Genomic DNA, 17770 nt, shown 5'->3' with positions numbered 1-17770 from the left:
GGAGTTTGAAGGAGCCCCGTTCCCAAGCCAGGTGCACCACTCTTTGTGGTTGGGGCCAGGGAGGTGATAAAAAAGTTGCACCAACATGCTGAAAATGTAACAATATTCAGAACAGAAAATAATGTGCTTTTCTGCTTGTGCTTATTTTGAGGAGCCATGGCATGCTTCAACATCCTCCTGAATTGTTTTTTCCAACAATAAAAACATTGGTCCAGGCAAGCTTTTTTGGTGCTAAAGTTTCCAATTTTATTTTGTTCTTTCAGACATATTAATTATAGTTTCTTTTTCCTCTAGCCTATTAGTAATGCTGATTTTATTGTTCCCGTTGAAATCGATGGAACTATACATCAGGTAAGAAATCAAAGCTAAATCTGAGTTTCAGTTAGCATTTTTTAGTAATTATGTTTCCTGTGAACTGTATTTCTAAATTCCCATTTCATAATCTTTTTATTCCTAAATCAAAAGGAAGTAGATTTTTATTAGAAATGCAATGATTAAAAAAATGCAATGATGTTCTGCTTTTTTTTTCACTCAGATGAATTTTATACTTAGTTTATAAGGGAAACTATAATCTATTTGTAAATATTAGATGTGGTTGCAAGTTCAAATAGTTCTTTGATTTGATGCAGACTTTTAGAAGTTTCCATATCCCCCACTGGGCTAGCTTGATGGTCTAATTAACTTCCGTGTGTAATTGCTTCAGCTACTCTCCTAGCAGACAACAGGAGAATGTCACAAGTCACCCGCTTATGGTAGATTCTCGGGAAAAGTTGTCGTTTCCAAGGCCAGCCAGTCCAGACTCACCTTGTCACTCCTGCATCGTGTTCTCCAGTGAATATTTAGCAAAATCCAACCCAAAAAGGAAAGGAGGAAGGGTGTGCGTTTTTTGGATCAGCAGGCAGCTTTGAATAAAGATGCCCTAGTCAGCTGGCATACATCTTCTGATTTTTTTTTTCCCTTATTTTCCTTTTTTCCTTCGTGAAGCTCCTCTGGAAATAGTTTCATTTATAAAATATTGGAAACATTGTAGGAAGACATTGTAAGTTTTCCACAGGGATGATCCAGTCATCTTCCTTGTCAACCCCAAGATCTAAAGGGAGAGTCTCTGGCCTGGTGTGTTTATATCCCAGGAGGAGAACTCTCCCTTGGTGCTTGAGCTGTAACAGGATGTCTTTCCTTAATGATGTCGGTAGTCTCTTTGGCCCTTGAGTGCAGGGTGTCAGAGCTGGGGGATCGCCTGATCCAGCCACCTCATAGCACACATGGGGAAACTGAGGCTCAGCCAGGGAGAGGGTTGGTTCAAGGTCATACAATAGGAAGAATTAAAATGAGAGCTCCAGTCTCCTGTTCCTAACCCAGGGCTCTTTTTGTGATACTCGAGTCCCTCTCCTCCCCTGCCAGGAGGTCCTGCCAGGAACCCGTCCAGTCCCTGGGAAAGGCAGCTCTCTGTCCCTGGTGTCTCCACACTTCACACTTTTAAAAGCCATCAGGGAGCCACAATGGCAGGCACTTAGGCATTTAACATTTGCAGAAGCGTCAACAGAATTAACTTAGCATCTGAGAAGCAGTTAAGGCTTCTGCATTTATTATCTTGGCTCGTGTTACAAGATAATGAGACAAAGGAGAGGCTGCCCACTGGCATGGCAGGAATTAGAAGAGAAATTAATCCTTCCTTCCTCGTGACCGTGAGCGTGGCCCTCAGGACCTGACCTGCTATGGCCAGCCCATTCTCGAAGGAGCCGCCCAGTTGCCCCAGCCCTCCAGACTGTGCTGATTCACTTGGTGGTAGATACCCCAGAGCTGGGGTCAGAAACTCTCTCTCCTGAGGGAATGAAGCCACAGGCGCCCAGAGGAGGACCAAGGCCCTGGCGAAGGCCGTGGCCTCGTTCAAGTAATCCAGGATAGGCTGTGCAGGTCCCAAGGGGCCTATTCTTGGTTACTTGCACGCGGACGCGGGCCTGGACGCTGGCCTCCGGGCCCAGGACCCTCCTCTCTGCCAGAGGCACCAACACCAGAGTTCCCAAACCAGTCTCCTGCCCTTCGCGTGTAGCAAAGCTTCCTTTCCAAGCAGTATTCCCAGAGAGACTGAGGACCGCACGCCGGATCCGTTCCTGGCACCAAGCAGCCTCGTGGGTAAAAGTGGGGCCTGGAGCTACTACAGACACAGGTCCAGCCCTCAACCCACACCCAGGCCACCCTGCTCCTCAGAGCCCTGTGGGCACCCTCCCTGAGCCATCCTGCTCCTCTGGCCCCTCACTCCACACACCCTTTCAGTCAGCCATGTTGCCCACCAAGTCCTGGCTCTGTGTAAACTCCTTTACCAGCAGCACATCCTCCGTGTGGGGCAGAGCCCCGCTCCCCTCTGTTACTCGTCCTGTCAGGTATCCAGCCTGCTTCGTTTATGGCCCCATGCATACTCGCCCTGGCCTGCTTTTCACATTTCATCTTCAGCCTTTTCTACCCCCATTTCCCCCTCTTTTATTGCTGCCTCTGAAGGGCTGGTCATGCAGGGCTCTGGCCATTCTCTAACACCCCAAGTGTTTTCAGGCCAGGTCTCATGCTCATACTGTTTCCTCTGTTTGGAAGCTCACTTCTCATCCTTATCAGTCTGGTGAACTCCTATTCATCCTTCAAGGTCCAGGCCAAATGTTCCCTTTTGTGATTCCCTCCCCTTGAGAGGGGAGTTAATCATCCTTAATTTATCCCTCTACTACAGCTTTCATTACACATGTTTATTTCGATATATTTTTCTATATGTCTGCTCTAGACTGTGAGCTCTTCAAGGGCAAGGCCTGTGTTTCACTCACCTTTGTAACTGCTTCAGGCTGAGCCCAGAGCTGGGACTGAGCAAATATGCATTGAATTGAATTTTAACAAGTTTGAATTATTTCAGGGAAATGGCTAATTTCAGATGGAATTTATTCAAGTTTTAATTAGTTCTTCCCTCCTCTCACCTCCTCTATCTTCTCTTGCCAGCTCTGCCTTCTCTCCCCACTCCCATGTTTCCTCACATTTGTTCAGGCTCCCCAGTCAGGAGCAGAGCCCAGCCACTCTAGGAAAGGCTGCTCTTTGCCCCCCTCTGCTTGGCGGCTCCTCCTGATGGCTGGTTTCCAGGGCTTGGGGTAGGCTGGCTTCAAGTCCCCTGAAGCATATGTTTCTGGAGCAGACCCAAGCAGAGTTACCTTTGTGGGGTCAGGTAGATGGTTTCCCAAGCCGACAAGGAAGGCCCTTCCTTCAGCTTTGCTGGGCCTGCGCCTCCACCCCAGGCCTTCTTAGCGAGGGAGGGCTTCCAATCAGAGTAGGTAGCAGCTGGAGCAATCCCAGGCCTGCCGGGCAGGGGGCCAGGCCCTGACCTCCCGAAAGGACTACCCCGGGCCACAGCCTGTGTCCACAAAGGGCCTGACTGAGAGCATGCGCCGCCAAACGCACGTGAAATGAAGGAATTGTGTCACACAAATGCGGCACGACCCTTCCACTCACTGGTTCTGAAAATCCCCAGGACCTTCAATACCATGGTCAGCTTCCCTTTCCCCCTTGGGAGGGGCGTCTGCTCCGAACTCAGACCTGGCGCCCAATCTGAGGTGTGTCTGGCCTGAAGCGCCATATCTGACTGCACAGCCCTTCGTACGTACCACGTTAAACCAAGGGGCAGGAGGCAGGAAACCTGGTTAGGAATTCTTCCTGTGCAGGGTGTCCGGGCCCCAGGCCTTTCCCAGCGGCTGCTGTGACTGACCGGCGTGCTGTCCCTGCCGTTGCAGGTGTATGTGCTGAAGCGGCCACATGTGGACGAGTTCCTCCAGAGGATGGGGCAGCTGTTTGAGTGTGTGCTCTTTACTGCCAGCTTGGCCAAGGTGGGTCCTGCCCCCAGCCCTGAGCGCCCAGCCCCTCCACCCCTGCCCCCTGTCAAGCAGCCCTTTGTTAAGGTGGGGGAAGCTGTCTCCATGGTGACAGGTTCCCACCCCAGGTGGGATGGATGCAGGCCATGTGCACAGCACCAGCCTGAGAGGCTTCTGGGTTACCATAGCGACAGCACTGGGAACAAATGCTCCATGAAGTTGCTCCCTGCGGCCGCTGAAGCTACTTATATCCACAGACCAGGAAACCACACGTGTCCAGTGTAACCAAGAAAGGGCGTATGTATCTCATCTGTTGACTGGCTACAGGCTCAGGCCTCTTTGCCCTTGGGTTAGCTCACACGGGTTTCAGGGAGAGATAAGGGTCAGAGGTTCATCCACCTGCTGGGGCCAAATGAGAGTTGTGACTGCCCTCATGGGCCCTGGGACCTCAGGCCAGTTGCTTCACTTCTCTTGCCTCAGTTTCTTCTGTAAGATGGGGATGATTCCATCTACCTCATGGGGTGGGTCAAATGAGATAATGCCCATAAAGAGCTTAGCACAGGGCCCCACTCCTGTTCAGCAAGTGGCCGTGGAGCACCTGCCGGGTCCCATGTGCTGTGCTGGGCACTGTCACATGGTAACTGCTCCTGGTTTTCATTCTTTATTATCATAATTATTCATGATGATAAAATAATTCACACATGTTCTGGTCCTGTGGTTTGGTATGAATCTCTGACCTAGCATCTACACTGGCTCTGACCAAGGAGAGTGGTTTCTTGGCCCTCTCCTACTGTTTGAGGGAACTGGCAGGCTCACAGGGCCCCCAGTGTGGTTTAGTCCGTCCCTTCACAGGTGAGTAGAGGCACGTGCGTGGTGTGGAGGGCAGACAGGGCAGGCCCTGCTCCTCGGAAGAGATCCTTGCCATGACCATGTCTCAAACCCTGACCCTGATGGGGCCAATACCATCCATTTGTTGATGGCACTGCCGGTGTCTCCATGGGCACCTCAGGGACCCTGAATGGCCCCAGAGATGAGCTCTGTGGGGCCCAAGTTAGCTGTCTGCCTGTCTGCAGACCTGCTCCAAGGACCCACAGACAGCTTCCTCCCCCATGTTCTGTCTCTGCGCGGCTCCCTTCTCTGCATGTCGGGGGCTCTGACCCTGAGTTCCCAGACATGCTGCTTTGCCAGGTTGGGCATTGCTGGTTTGGGCCATCTCTGTGTCATGGCCGAGGGGAGAGAGAACCCCACTTGCTCACATTCTGCCAAGCTCATCGCCAGGCCGGTGGCGAGGGAATCCAAAGCCCCGGGCTGACCTCTGCATACTGAAAAGAGAACGTGGCCTCAGGAAAAGCGTAATCTTCCCTGGTGGGTACCCTTTCAGATGAACGGTACCAAGGCTAATCGTGCTGCGGTGCCGATGGCTTTTCTGACAGTGCTCTGGGCTGCCAAGGAGCCTGAAGTGATAACCAAAGAAATAACAAACAGGAAGATTGCACAACGCTGGTGGATTGAGAGCTGTTTTTTCTTTGGCGAAATTGAAAGCACTCTTTCTTGGCATCGTCCCCAGCACTTGGTTAAACATCCTTGTTCAGTCGCTCTTCCTGGACGGCTCGCACCTGCCCCTCCATCTGTCTCTCCAGCCCTCCTCTTGCTGCTACCCCAGGCTGGCTCTGCCGAATCAGCCCTCAAGTCTAGCCGTCCAGCTTCTCTCCTCCCTGGTGCACAAGCTCTGCTGACAGGTGGCCGCTCCCCAGTGCTTGGCTCTGGGCTCAGCCCCAGCCAGCACTGTTGGTGCAGAGGACCTCCTGGCCTGCCGCCCGAGGGCCTAAGCAACCCTCTGCTGACTGTCAGAGCCCTTCAGTGTCTGCTTCCCCATCTTAGTGTCCTTCCTTCATTCACTCACCCAGCAAGTATGCACTGTGTGTCAGCCGCTGTACTAGGCACTAGGCATACCACAGAGAACAAGAGACAGTCCCTGCCCACATGAAGCTTATATTCCCCACCTTCATCTCCAAGGCCTGGAGCCCCAGGCTCAGACATTCCCTTGAAAGATACATGCCACTGCCACCGTTAATGATTATGAAGAAGTTAGCTAGAGTCAGCCCTTTAAAAACAACCCACGTGGCACTTGGCTACCCTCACCAGCAGAAAACTGCAGAGCCCTGAGCTCACCCCACTTGGTTGGCAGGAAATCCAGCCTCCTCCTGGACTCTGCTCCATCAGGATGTCTCTGGAGAGAGGAGGACTCACCCATGGAACCAGGATGCTGCTTGTAGCCCTTCATCCTGCAGCCGTGCCTGCCTTGGATCTGCACTCGGGCTGCTGTGCGTTCCGCCACTGGCCTTCCCAAGACCACCAGCCTCGGGTGCTTCCTACCTCCCTGGCAGAGCCTCTGGGCCCCTAGGGAAACTGGCTGGGCCCCTCACTTGGGTTTTGGTGCTGAGACCTGACCTAACATCGGGCTGGGAGCTGCCACTCTTTTGCCTTCAGCCCAGGCCACTCAGTCTGGATGAAGATTTTCCCTCAGGGATAACCCCTTTATTTCTTTATCCAGTTCAGCCTGCTTTGGGGAAAATTCCCCAAGGCCATGGAATAGGGCCAAGCTGGATGAACCCCAACTGTGAGCGGGGCTCCAACTCCCTCCCTTAAAACTCCTGGGCTCCATGTAAATGGAAGTGCTGTCTGGGCACCATCCAGTGACAGTCGGGGGCTGGGCTGGCCCAGCTGCCCAGAGCACCGCTAGGGGGCAGTGTGGCCCCGTGCACACAAGCCAGATCCCAAGTCCGCTCTTTCGTTCACTGACAGAACTAGTATTTACTGAGCTCTACTATGAGGTAGGCACCCACAGGTTCTAGGGATGTCATGGGGAACACGACAGGCAAGGCCTGGGCCCTGACAGGTGACAGGAACGTAAGGTGGTCCCAGGTGGTGGTGAGCTCTGTGGGGCCAACGGCTGTGAGGCCAGAGAGTAGCCAGAGAGGAAGGGCTAGGTAGGTGATAAGGGAAGCCAAGATCTGAAAAATGAGAAGACAGAAGGAGAAGTTCGTGCAGAGAGCGGGGGAGAGAGTGTTCCATGCAGAGGGGACACTGGTGCAAAGCTCCTAACCATGTGCAAAGCCAGTGTGGCTCAAGTGACTTGAGATAGAGCTGAGAAGCGGCTGCAGCCGTACAGGATCCGGCAGGGACCAGGGGGCCTCGTTCCACATGCGACAGGAAGACGGTGCAGGGAGTGATGTGGTCTGACAGATGTCTTCCAGCGGCCGCTCTGACAGCTGTGGGGTGAATGGGTGGAAAAGAGGCTCACGCAGCCACCGCAGGCCAGAGATTACAGAGGCCCAGACGAGGCAGTGACAATACAGGGAGATACAGGTGGATTCAAGATATTTTGGGAGCTGGAACTGACAAGAATTTCTGATGGATTGGATATGAGAAGTGAGAGAAATGGAAGAATCCAGGGTGTCAGGGAAATAACCAGGATCTTGAAACACATCCAGTTATTTAAATCCCCTTTTAGAAAAGCAGTACGGATCCTGCTGCAGGAGGTCAGGGCTTCTGGGCTCTTCCAGGCGCCCAGGCTTCACACTGTAACGCCTGCTTTCCAGTACGCAGACCCTGTGGCTGACCTGCTGGACCGCTGGGGTGTGTTCCGGGCCCGGCTCTTCCGAGAATCGTGTGTTTTCCATCGAGGGAACTATGTGAAAGACCTGAGTCGCCTTGGGCGGGAGCTGAGCAAAGTGATCATCGTGGACAATTCTCCTGCCTCGTACATCTTCCATCCTGAGAATGCAGTAAGTAGCCCCAAAGCAAAAGGACGCGGAGCTCCATCTGAGCTCTCTTGCCAGGCAGAACCACTTTTGTACCTTCAAGCACCTCTGCGGGGTTTCTTGGCCTTTTCTTTGGTGAAATCCCAACTCTGTCACTTAGCAATTACATGACATTGGCCAAGTTATTTATGCCCATTGAGCTTCAGTCGTCCTCTCTGTCAAATGGGGAGTAGTATAAGCACGCTGATCTCATAGGATTGTTGGAGGATTGGGTGGCAGTACGTGAAAAGCACTTAGAGCAGAGCTTGCAGGCTCAATGAGCCTGTATCTCTTTAGCATCTTTAGGACTGTGACCGAGAAGTTTCTGTCATTAGCTTCCTGGAGCTGGCTGTTGCCCAGGACTTCATGACCCCTGTAGACTTAGAAGGCCTGGGTGACCTCTTCAAGAGAAGTATTAAGAATGAATAGCACTTCAGTGAGGTCTTCAGATAAGACTGCCAGCCTTTACCACCTCATAATGATGTCTAAAAAGTAGACAAAGGGAACATTTCCTACATAAAACTCCATGGAGCATGGCAGTTCCCAGTGCCGACTCTCTGGGTGCAGCACGACTCAGAGCAGGAAAGACGCCCTCCTGCTGCCCGCCCTTCGTTTCCAGGGGAAGAGAGACCAGCCCCATTGGTGATTGCTCACCCCTTCTCAGTGGCCACCACGCCAGGCCTCAGCTCAGGCCCTAGAGAGGATGTTTCTCCCAAGCCCAGGTTTCTCAGACTCAACAAAAGCCCAAACAGGGTCCTTTCCTTGAGTCCGGAACTCTGTTGCTCCACCTATAACCAAAAAATGAGTTCAAACTAGATTCCATTAGTGTATAATCATTATTTGAACAAACATTCAAAATGTGTTATATTTAAATATGCTCCTTTTGATGAGTTAATCAAATTCAACATAATGCATTTTGTAATGTGTCTAACAGATAAGGGTTCTTTTTAGTATAATCCCAATTCCAGGGACTTTCCTGGCAGTCCAGTGGTTAGGACTCCATGCTTCCATTGCAGGGGGCACGGGTTCGATCCCTGGTCCGGAAACTAAGATCCCACAAGCCTCATGGCATGGCCAAAAAAAAAAAATCCCAATTCCATTATCACATCTGATAATACTAACAGTTTCTTAATATTATCTAATATCCAGTCTGTGTTCATCTTTTCCCTATCATCTCGAAATATTTTCTTACCTTTGGATTGTTTGAATCAGAATCCAAACAAGGTCCATACATTGCTTTGGTATTGTGTACTCACTGTGGTATCACATCAGGAGGCATATAACATCAGGTTGTACCACTTTGAAAGATTTTGAATTGATTTTTGGATTCAGGTGTTGTCAGCCTGATCCATCCATTTTTAAATTTTCAGTCGACCTTTCACCTAAAAATGTGAGCAGTTGTTGATGATCCTTACCTACATCCACTATTTCATTAGGAATTGCAAACTGGTGATTTCTAAATCCTATCATTCTTTCTGCATTTATTGGCTGGAATTCTTTTTTTTTTAAATTGAACTTGTTCCCATTGACTACTTGATTACCCTAAAATTCATTTTGAATGTTTGAATAGGGAAGTCAGAGTAAAGTCTTGGTTCTTTTTCTTTAATTCTGCAGTTTTCAGAGTCATGAGTTGGTGCTCTAGCAATCTCCAAAAGTAACCAGTGAATTTTTTTAGGTACCTTTATGAACTCATGGATTTTTTTTATGTTATAACTTAAGTCCATCTATTATCCTTTTGTACACTCAAATGTTCACCTTTGGCCATTGGATGCCCCTTCAGATAACAATAGTCTTTGATAGCTTCCTGCTTTCTGGTCCAACAAGATGTTCCAAGCTCATCTTGTCCATTTCTTGCTCCAGCCCTGGAATCAGCCATTTTTCTATGGAACCTGTTTCTTAAGAATGAAAATGGTATCTAGAGACCACAGTTCAGGTGGGTTCTCATTGTTACTGGATGTCCTTTCTACTGGACAGAGCTAAAATACACTTATTTTTATTTTTAGAATGAAAACAAAATCATAATTTCACATTGGTTTTTCCAGTTCAGTTGTAACAGTTTTTATTTAATTTCTTTTTGGTTTTGTATTTGTGTCTCCTTCTCTTATGCTGAAACTCTTGATTCCTAAAGATATTAACATCATTACAGATTTGATTTATTCTATAGTATACATTTAATAGCTTCAAAATTGCATTGTTTTAATATTATTACTAATAGTAAAACAATTGAATGCATTTAGAGGTTTTGTTTTTTTGAGAAATCTACGAACAACACTATGTTTCGAAATCACTTGAAATAATCCTCTCTATGGTTATGTCACAAACTTATATACACTAAGGTTCATCTTTTGTTGCTTTTTTTCTTAATGATTTAATTTTATTTCAATTATGTAACACATTTACATAGTTTAACATCAAAACTATCAGCAAAGATAAATTCAGAGAAGTCTTGTGTCCATTTCTGCCCTCTCACCCATTCCTGCCCCTTCCCCAGGAGTAGTCATTTTTTGGTTAATCCTTACCTTGTTTCTTTTTTTAAATTACATGCTGAATTTTTATGTTTCTAAGCAGTCTTTAGATTTGTAAAATGGTCAAAAATACTGCTTTTAAACTTTTTTGGTTTCCCCAAATTTCCTTCTTTCTTTTTTTTTTTTTTTTTTTTTTTTTTTTTTATTGCGGTACGCGGGCCTCTCACCGTTGTGGCCTCTCCCGTTGTAGAGCACAGGCTCTGGACGCGCAGGCTCAGCGGCCATGGCTCACGGGCCTAGCCGCTCCGCGGCATGTGGGATCTTCCCGGACCGGGGCACGAACCCGTGTCCCCTGCATCAGCAGGTGGACTGTCAACCACTGCGCCACCAGGGAAGCCCCCCAAATTTCTTTTTAATATCTCTTCTTTGCACCCCTGTCTACCACCCACTAGTAGCCTTCCCCACCTCTCTGTCTAAACCTAAGGGAGAATGCTGTCTTGCCCATGACTTCAGAATGTTCTGAAATTTTATACTTCCCCTTTTAACTGATCTCTGCTAAGCGTGGGAGGAAATGGTCCACTTCTCCTTGCCGTGCGGTCTGGCACAGTGACCCTAAGTGGAAGCTCTCTGATGCCCTCTGCGTGGGCTCCCTGATGTCAGCGTTGGCTGGTGACCTCTGGCTCCAAGTGCTCTGAGGTACAAGCAGCTAGTTTAATGCAATGGCAAGAGCGTTTTGGAATTAGCAAGGTGCTAAGCTAGTTATATATTCTGCGCCCTGGCCACCTTTTCTGTGGCAGGAAAACAAAACAGGCAAATGCCTGCAAAGTGGGTACACTTAATTTTTTGCCTTCCTGAACCAGGTAGATCTGGATTGATTTTAGTTGGGACAGGAGAACGAACAAGATGATGATGATGATGATTATGATGATTTCCAGGTACCCATCCTCCTTACCAAAGAAAATGTTAAAGTACAGGGACCCAGTCAGGCTAGAAGCAGCCCCTAGGCCTGGATACAGTTCTGCTGCCCTTTCCATGTACTGTCTTCCAGGTGCCTGTGCAGTCCTGGTTCGATGACATGACGGACACGGAGCTACTGGACCTCATCCCCTTCTTTGAGGGCCTGAGCCAGGAAGACGACGTGTACAGCATGCTGCACAGACTCTGCAGTAGGTAGCCCCGGCCTCCGCCCGCCTCCCGCCTGTGCACCCCGGAACCTCAGCCTCGGGACCTGCCTGGCCTCAGCTCCCCAGGAGCTAAGAGTGAGGACACGCCATACTCCAGGCCACGGGGCGAATGTGGCCATACCTACCTGGTTTATTTTTTAAGAACAGAAACAACTATTTTAAAATGAACTCTTTTAACGAATTTCATAAAGGGACATGCATTTTACTGGATTTGCTTTTCTTAAAACATACCAAAAAGGAAAAAAATGGGGGAAAAAAAAAAGCTTGATATCTATCAGACTTCCTTTCAACTGTCCTCCCCTCCAGCAGACAGCCTGTCCCCTTCTACCCCAGCTCAGAGTAGCTGACCCAACTCAGAATCTCTTTCCTACAGGATGAAGTGCCTTTTTGAATGTTATTTTAAGCTGAGAGTTAATTTTTCTACACAACGTATTTCCAGACATCTTTTAGTCTTTTATTGTCTTAGCTTCTCTAAGAAGATAAATATGACAATTTTCTAAAACCTGGAAGGTGGGAGGGAGGTGGGTGGTAAGGGATGGGGGTGAGTCATAGGAGCCTGTCTCCCAGCAGGTGTGCTGCTCCGACTGCCTGTGGCATGCCGCAGGGTCAGGCCCCTGCGAGGAGCTTTTGTGACGGTGTCAGTGTGTGCATTCATTTCTGACCCAGTTTGGAATGTATCCGCAATCGTGTGGCTCAACGCTTTAGGAAATGATAGATCCTTTTATATTACTCTTATTATTTCTGACGGTGACACATTTGTCTTGAGGTCACAGTTTCCCCTTGAAAAGTGGCATCATGTCACTTCCGCTTTCACACTACTGCCATACTTCTGTATGTTTTTGGTTTGGTTGTTGTTGGTAGAGCAGTTCTAAGAAACTCTAAAACCCTTGGATAGTTAAAAAAAAAAAATCTGTTGATTGATTTTTAAATCTGTCCTTTCCAAAAGCTGGATACCCGTGGAGCTGTTTGGGAATTTTCTTTGCTGCTACCGTGCTGCCACCAAATGGAATTGACCAGCGGCTGTTACACTGTTCTTTGCCACTGTGCCTACGCTCAGAATCTGCTCACTGCTAAGCTGCAGACTTGGACAGGGTCAGAAACATAGGTGTCCCACCCCGTTGCAGACTATGGACTGCGTTCCTTCCCTGGCACCAGCCTCGGGAGTTCAGAAGGGAATAAAGACCAAAAGGGCCAGCGCACCTGACCGGTGTGGCATTCATTTCAAACTGCGGTCAAGCTCAGAGTTTCTGATAAGCCGACCGTTCTCTCTTGAGAACCTGTGGCCTCAACCCACCACCACGCTGATGTGGCCCTTGTCCATCTCTTGGTCTTCTCTTTTGAAGCACAGCCTATTTCTGAGCCGAGGGTTGGGGAAACGCGTCTAGATGTGGGACCCATCGCCCAGAGCCAAGGAGAGGAAGGGCCCCCTCCCTGAGCCGGGGCTCCCTTTGCAGCCTTTCCCAGTGAGATCTTTTAAGCAGTGCCATGTTCCTTGTTTGACAATAAGACAGTCTATAAAGTATTGCTCTTAAAGATAATTTAAAAGAACCCTTTCATGTTGGCACCATTGCCTTAGTCCTCTATGGGTCGGGCCGGAGTTCTGGTGGGAGTGACTGGCACTAAGAAGACTGGAAAACGGTGGGGGGCGGGGAGCTGTCAAAGTAAAATTTCTTTTCTGCTTTCATTCATAAAATAGTGAAGCCAGCTGCCAATCACGTCCTCCCAACAGCACTTTGGTCTGCAGACTGCCGTGCTTTCAGAAGAGAAGTAAGTATTCAGGGGTAACCAGGTCTCCCCATGCTCTGAGTGTTCCAAACCCAGTAATCCACATGCCAGTTAAAATGGAAACAGCCCCTTGCAAGGCATGACTACAGAAAATAACAGTTACGTGGCAGGTCTGCACATGCCATACACCTTGATTTGGAAAACTAGTCATTAAATGAACCCACTGCCTTAAATGTCTTGAATGTTGCAGTCAAGTGTCTGACATGTGTTGACATCCACACAGAAATCAGTCCTGATGAGAACCTTAGAACCTCACCTGTGCCCCCTTCTTTGTTGGCATCCTAAGGTCTTATTTGGAATAGGGGGCAGAGAGGACTGAAATTCTAGAATATTCCAGGGGAATCAAACCTAGGAATCGTGCCCCACTTCCGATGGAGTGAAGACACTTGGCAGGCTTGAGCCAGACACTTCACCTGGTCATTCCTGAAACCGTGAGCACCATTGCACTGAGCCAGTGCAGAGCTGCCGGGGGTGGAACCCAGTTCCTGCCACCACAGACACAGAATGTCTCAGGAGGGCAGGAGGCCCTCGGAGGTTCTGTATTCTGTGCACCTTATTTGACCCCACTCCAAAATTCCGTTCTTATTTTAACCCTTGATTCTGCTTTATGTACATAATCAAAATATCTATATCGATATATATATTTTTAATCATCTACATGTAAATGAAGCAATAGAATTCTAACATAAGGCCAAGAAATGAGATGAATGTTTGGGGTTTATGTTTTTTAAGGTAAATACGGGTATTGTTTTTAATTATTACCTTTTATTAAATTGTGGGCTTTAAAACCTGATGAAACCTATCAGCTATTTCTCTGTGCCATATACTTCCCATGTTACCAAAACAGCCCCCAACTCTTTAGCCAAATGAGAAATCTGACCTCCTGAGTTTCCATGGTCCTTTCAGTACCAGGTTAAAATATAGCCTCCTGGAAAAATATTTTTTACATTAAGATCTGGAACAGGATTCTGTGGGTCGTGGATTATGATGTTCTCACAACATCTCTGGCCGGGCCTTGAGTGGAGGTGCCCAGGCACACCTGAGGTTGTTACTGCTCTGTCTTCCATTGCTCTGGAATCCTACGTGTTGGTCCGTGGTTTCACCCATTAGCTGTTTGTAAACAATGCATCTGTATCCTAAAAAGAAGCACCACGTGTCACAGCTGATGGTTGATGGGGAAAACTCCTTTGATGTGGTGCAATTTTGATGAGATGATTTTGGAGACATGAGGATGCCCTAATGACACTGATTTGTCATGGTTGCAGCATTTGAACTTGTATAAAAAGGAAATCTGTATAAGTCTATAACCTGGCAACATTTTATGACCCTGTATATTAAAGATGGCTTTCTCATAAAATCCAGAACCACACAGCCCTATGGTCAAACACTCGTGACGTTTGTGCCTCTGCTGTTAAAGGTGCTGTGATGGACAGTTGGCATGCCAGGGTTCAAGAAGAGTGGATGGTTTGAAATGCTTGCATATACCTGTGCAAAATCAACTGGCTGCCTCTGTTCCTATTTTACTGTAAATTTGATGGTGTCTGTTCCTGTTCCATTCTCTAGGGAGCTTCTCTATAGACAAACACACACACACACCCCAAGTGGTGGAGATGCTGGTGTCTGGGTAGTCATGGATTTCTGTTGGACATTTGAATGTGTAAACAATCCAGCATCACTGGGGAAATGCGACATGTAGAATGTGCACGTTTCCAGGGGCGAGCATTGTCAGTCAAGAGATTTGCAATGATTTCCTTCCTGCCAAAAATAAATACATGAAACTGCGCTCTCTTGTGGGTGGACTGCTTCTTAGCACCTCTCCTCACTCTGTTCTCTGTTCTCTCCCAGCTGCACAGCCTCACACCGGCACCTTGGGTCTCCCGGTGCCCCAGCTTCTGAAGAGCAGGGGCCAATGGGAGCAGGATCTCAGGAGCCACGGACCTTGACTCCAAGGGGAGCTAGGAAACCACTCTGCCCAGTGTTAGGACCCTGGCTTCATCTCCCCAGACAGAAGTGGTCTGGCTCACCATCCTCCCCCAAGGATTCCAGCCCTACCAACAGGCTTCCAAGTGCAGCCTGAGGAAACCACAGCCCCCACCCCAGCCCCTCAGAGCCACAGGCATTGAGTGTGGTACCTAAACCCATAGCCCTCGCATACGCTGGCTGAGGTGCTGTGGTTATCAGATGAAGCATGGCAAAGGACCCAGGAAGAGAGTAAGGATATCCAGAACAGTTTTCTCGCACTGGGACATCCAGAAACATTGCCCTCAGCCCAGCCCCTCTGTATGAGAAGGTAAGGGGCTACAAGTTCCCCTCCCTGCCCCTCTGCTAGGAAGTCCCGGCAGAGCCTTGGGCACAGCCTCACCACTCTAAGGACTGTCTCTTCATAATGATACCTAATTCAGATAACAGAAAACACCAGGGTCAACAGTCTCAGCAGATGGGTCTTATCCCCATTCTATGGATGAGAAAACGGAGACCAGTGAGACAGTGCTCTGCAGTCTATTCTGTCTGTCACAGGGATACAGGGTTCTGCCAGGCATGTATATTCATCCCAAAGAACACCGGGCACAGTGTTATATCAGGCCAGGAAACCTAATATTTACCCAGAGACACACCCCAAACCCCACCCACCCCCCAGTTAGTCTGTGCCATGCCCCTAGGTGCCCTCTCTGCAGTAGAGCACCTGGCCGGCCAGAGCGGTCACCCCAGCTTCCTCCCTGGTTCTGGATTCCTAGGCTCTGTCCCTCTTTCTCTCCTTCGCTCAGCTCCCTAGCCCTCTCCCTCCCCTTGCCTTCTCTGGCATTGCCCCCAGGCCCCACCTTTGCATACAAGCAAACAAATGGTTGAGAACTGTCACTGCCCCTGAAGCTGGGTTTAAATGGTCGGGGGTGGACTTGAGGATCTGTATTTTTTAGGGCCCTCAGGTTTCTAATGGGCAGCCAGAACTGAGAATCACTGGGTTAGGAGAGGGTGCTGTAAGGGAGGTGTGGGGTGGAAAACCTAGAGCCCACATAGCCTCCTCCTGAAGGCCTGAGGGTCCAGTGTGTTCTCCTTGGAGATCAGGCTAGTGGCCATGCCAGTTGGTGAATCTGGGCCATGAGCAGCCTGTTGATTCACAGGCAGCCCTGGCACAGGAGATGTGTGCCACGCCAGCATCCCAGGTTACACAGACCGTGCTGCTTATCCATAAGCTCAGCAGACTGTCTTCCCAGGTCGGCTTTCCCCAGCCACTCCTCCCCAGCCTCCTACCCAGGTCCTGGAATACAGAGGTGATAGGTGCTCAAACAAGAAAACATCAGGAGGTGAACTCTCAGTATGCCAGGTCCCAAGCAAGTGACCTCTTGATGACCTGTTCCCTTCCCACCTATTCAGAGGACCCGTGCCAGCCCAGGTCTCTAAGGGTGGGCATCATATTTTTACGTGCCCAGATGATTCAAAGGTGCAACCAGGGCTGAGAACCCCCACTCTGACTGGCTATGGAAGAAAAGAAAGTCCCCCAAAACTCTTCCAGGCCTGACATCTCCAGGTATGGCAGAGGAGCTATGGGCAGGGCTTAGGCGGAATGACATATTGCTTTACCTGAAAGATGTTATGTATTCATTGCAAAAAATTCAGGAAACTCAGAAAAGTACACAGAAAACACCATATGGACACTGGGAGTCTTTCCCAAGGCAGGGGTGAGGAGGGGGTCCCAATAAGATCCCCAGCTGCCTGACAGCTCCCTGCTTTTACAGTGAGGTGGGGAGCAGAGTAGCTACCCCCACTTCACATTGGAGCAGTGGATCGCACAAGCCACCGGGAACACCTCACCTGGCGGGAGGAGGGGGTAGGGAGGGTACCATCCTGGCCCCTGCTGTGTCTAATTGGGGTGGGTGCACGGGGGCTGCGCAGGGCCACGCATTCCCCGCCACGGAGACGCAAGGCAATGGCACCTTCTCGTTCGCAGAGACCTAGGGCTGTTCTCCGGACCGTCCTCGGCCTCGGGCACTCCACACGACTCATTAGAGTGGTGGCCCCCGCAGGCACAGGACAGTCTCCATCTCCTCGCGCCCTGGCTGTTCCCATGGCGCCCTCGGGGGAGTCGCTCTCGGACCGTGCGCGCCCTGTTGACTGTGTCACTGCTCCTCCGCGGCCTGCAGCCAGGTGGGGGGCGGGAGGGGACCCACGCGGGCCCAAGGCCGCTCTCCTCAAGGGCGTAGGACCGGACGTTTCCAGGCCGTGGGATCCAAGACACTAGTCAGGCAGCCCCGTCCCCGGCCCAGGTCCTGTCCGCGCTCCGGAGGGGCGCACCTCCCCCGCCACCTGGGACCCGGTCTCCACCAGAGGCAACATCCTGCACCTGTCTGGGAGGGACTCGGACGAGACCTGGGACACCAGGACGCCGAGGTGGGAACCAGAGCGCAGGTAACGTGGGGGCGGGGCCTGAGGCGGGGCTGGCATCCAGCGCCTGCCCCGCCCACTCCAGGCTCCCCGACGCCTTTGTCAACACTGATGCCGAGGGGGCTGGGCCTTCGGAGATAAGCCGGTGGGGGGGGTGGGGGGCGGGGAGGAACAGAGTAGCGCTGAGAACCCTGGGAACCCGCGGGGCGAGGGTGGAGGCGGGTCGCGGCGTCCCGGGGCAGGAAGAGGTCAGTGGTACGAGGGGGACATGGCCAGGGCGGTGCTGGATGAGGCAAGCCAGGCTCAGTCCCCTTGTG

The 17770-nt window shown here is 50.1% G+C and overlaps 1 protein-coding gene across 9 annotated transcripts; it reads left to right on the top strand.

The window, feature by feature from the left end:
• Positions 1 to 274: 274 nt before the first annotated feature.
• LOC114485436 (CTD small phosphatase-like protein) lies at positions 275 to 17546 on the top strand. Of its 9 annotated transcripts, none has more exons than XR_008616838.1 (7): positions 275 to 351; positions 3759 to 3851; positions 7439 to 7624; positions 11153 to 11270; positions 12985 to 13055; positions 14919 to 15363; positions 17336 to 17546. XR_008616838.1 is itself a non-coding variant. In XM_055083501.1 (6 exons), exons 2-6 carry the CDS (start codon positions 3804 to 3806, stop codon positions 14967 to 14969), a joined length of 474 nt encoding a protein of 157 aa, XP_054939476.1. In that variant the 5' UTR covers positions 275 to 351; positions 3759 to 3803; the 3' UTR covers positions 14970 to 16847. The 9 variants fall into 9 exon arrangements, 5 of the variants coding, with proteins under 5 accessions (XP_054939476.1, XP_054939477.1, XP_054939475.1 ...); XR_008616837.1 differs by lacking the exon at positions 17336 to 17546 and adding an exon at positions 17020 to 17324; XR_008616835.1 differs by lacking the exon at positions 17336 to 17546 and adding an exon at positions 12235 to 12380 and having other exon boundaries at positions 14919 to 14934.
• Positions 17547 to 17770: the final 224 nt, after the last annotated feature.

Source organism: Physeter macrocephalus, unplaced genomic scaffold, assembly GCF_002837175.3.
Source record: "Physeter macrocephalus isolate SW-GA unplaced genomic scaffold, ASM283717v5 random_1717, whole genome shotgun sequence".
Classification (NCBI taxonomy): Eukaryota; Metazoa; Chordata; class Mammalia; order Artiodactyla; family Physeteridae; genus Physeter; species Physeter macrocephalus.
Note: the sequence above shows the minus strand (reverse complement) of the source record. Positions and strands in the feature narration are given on the sequence as shown.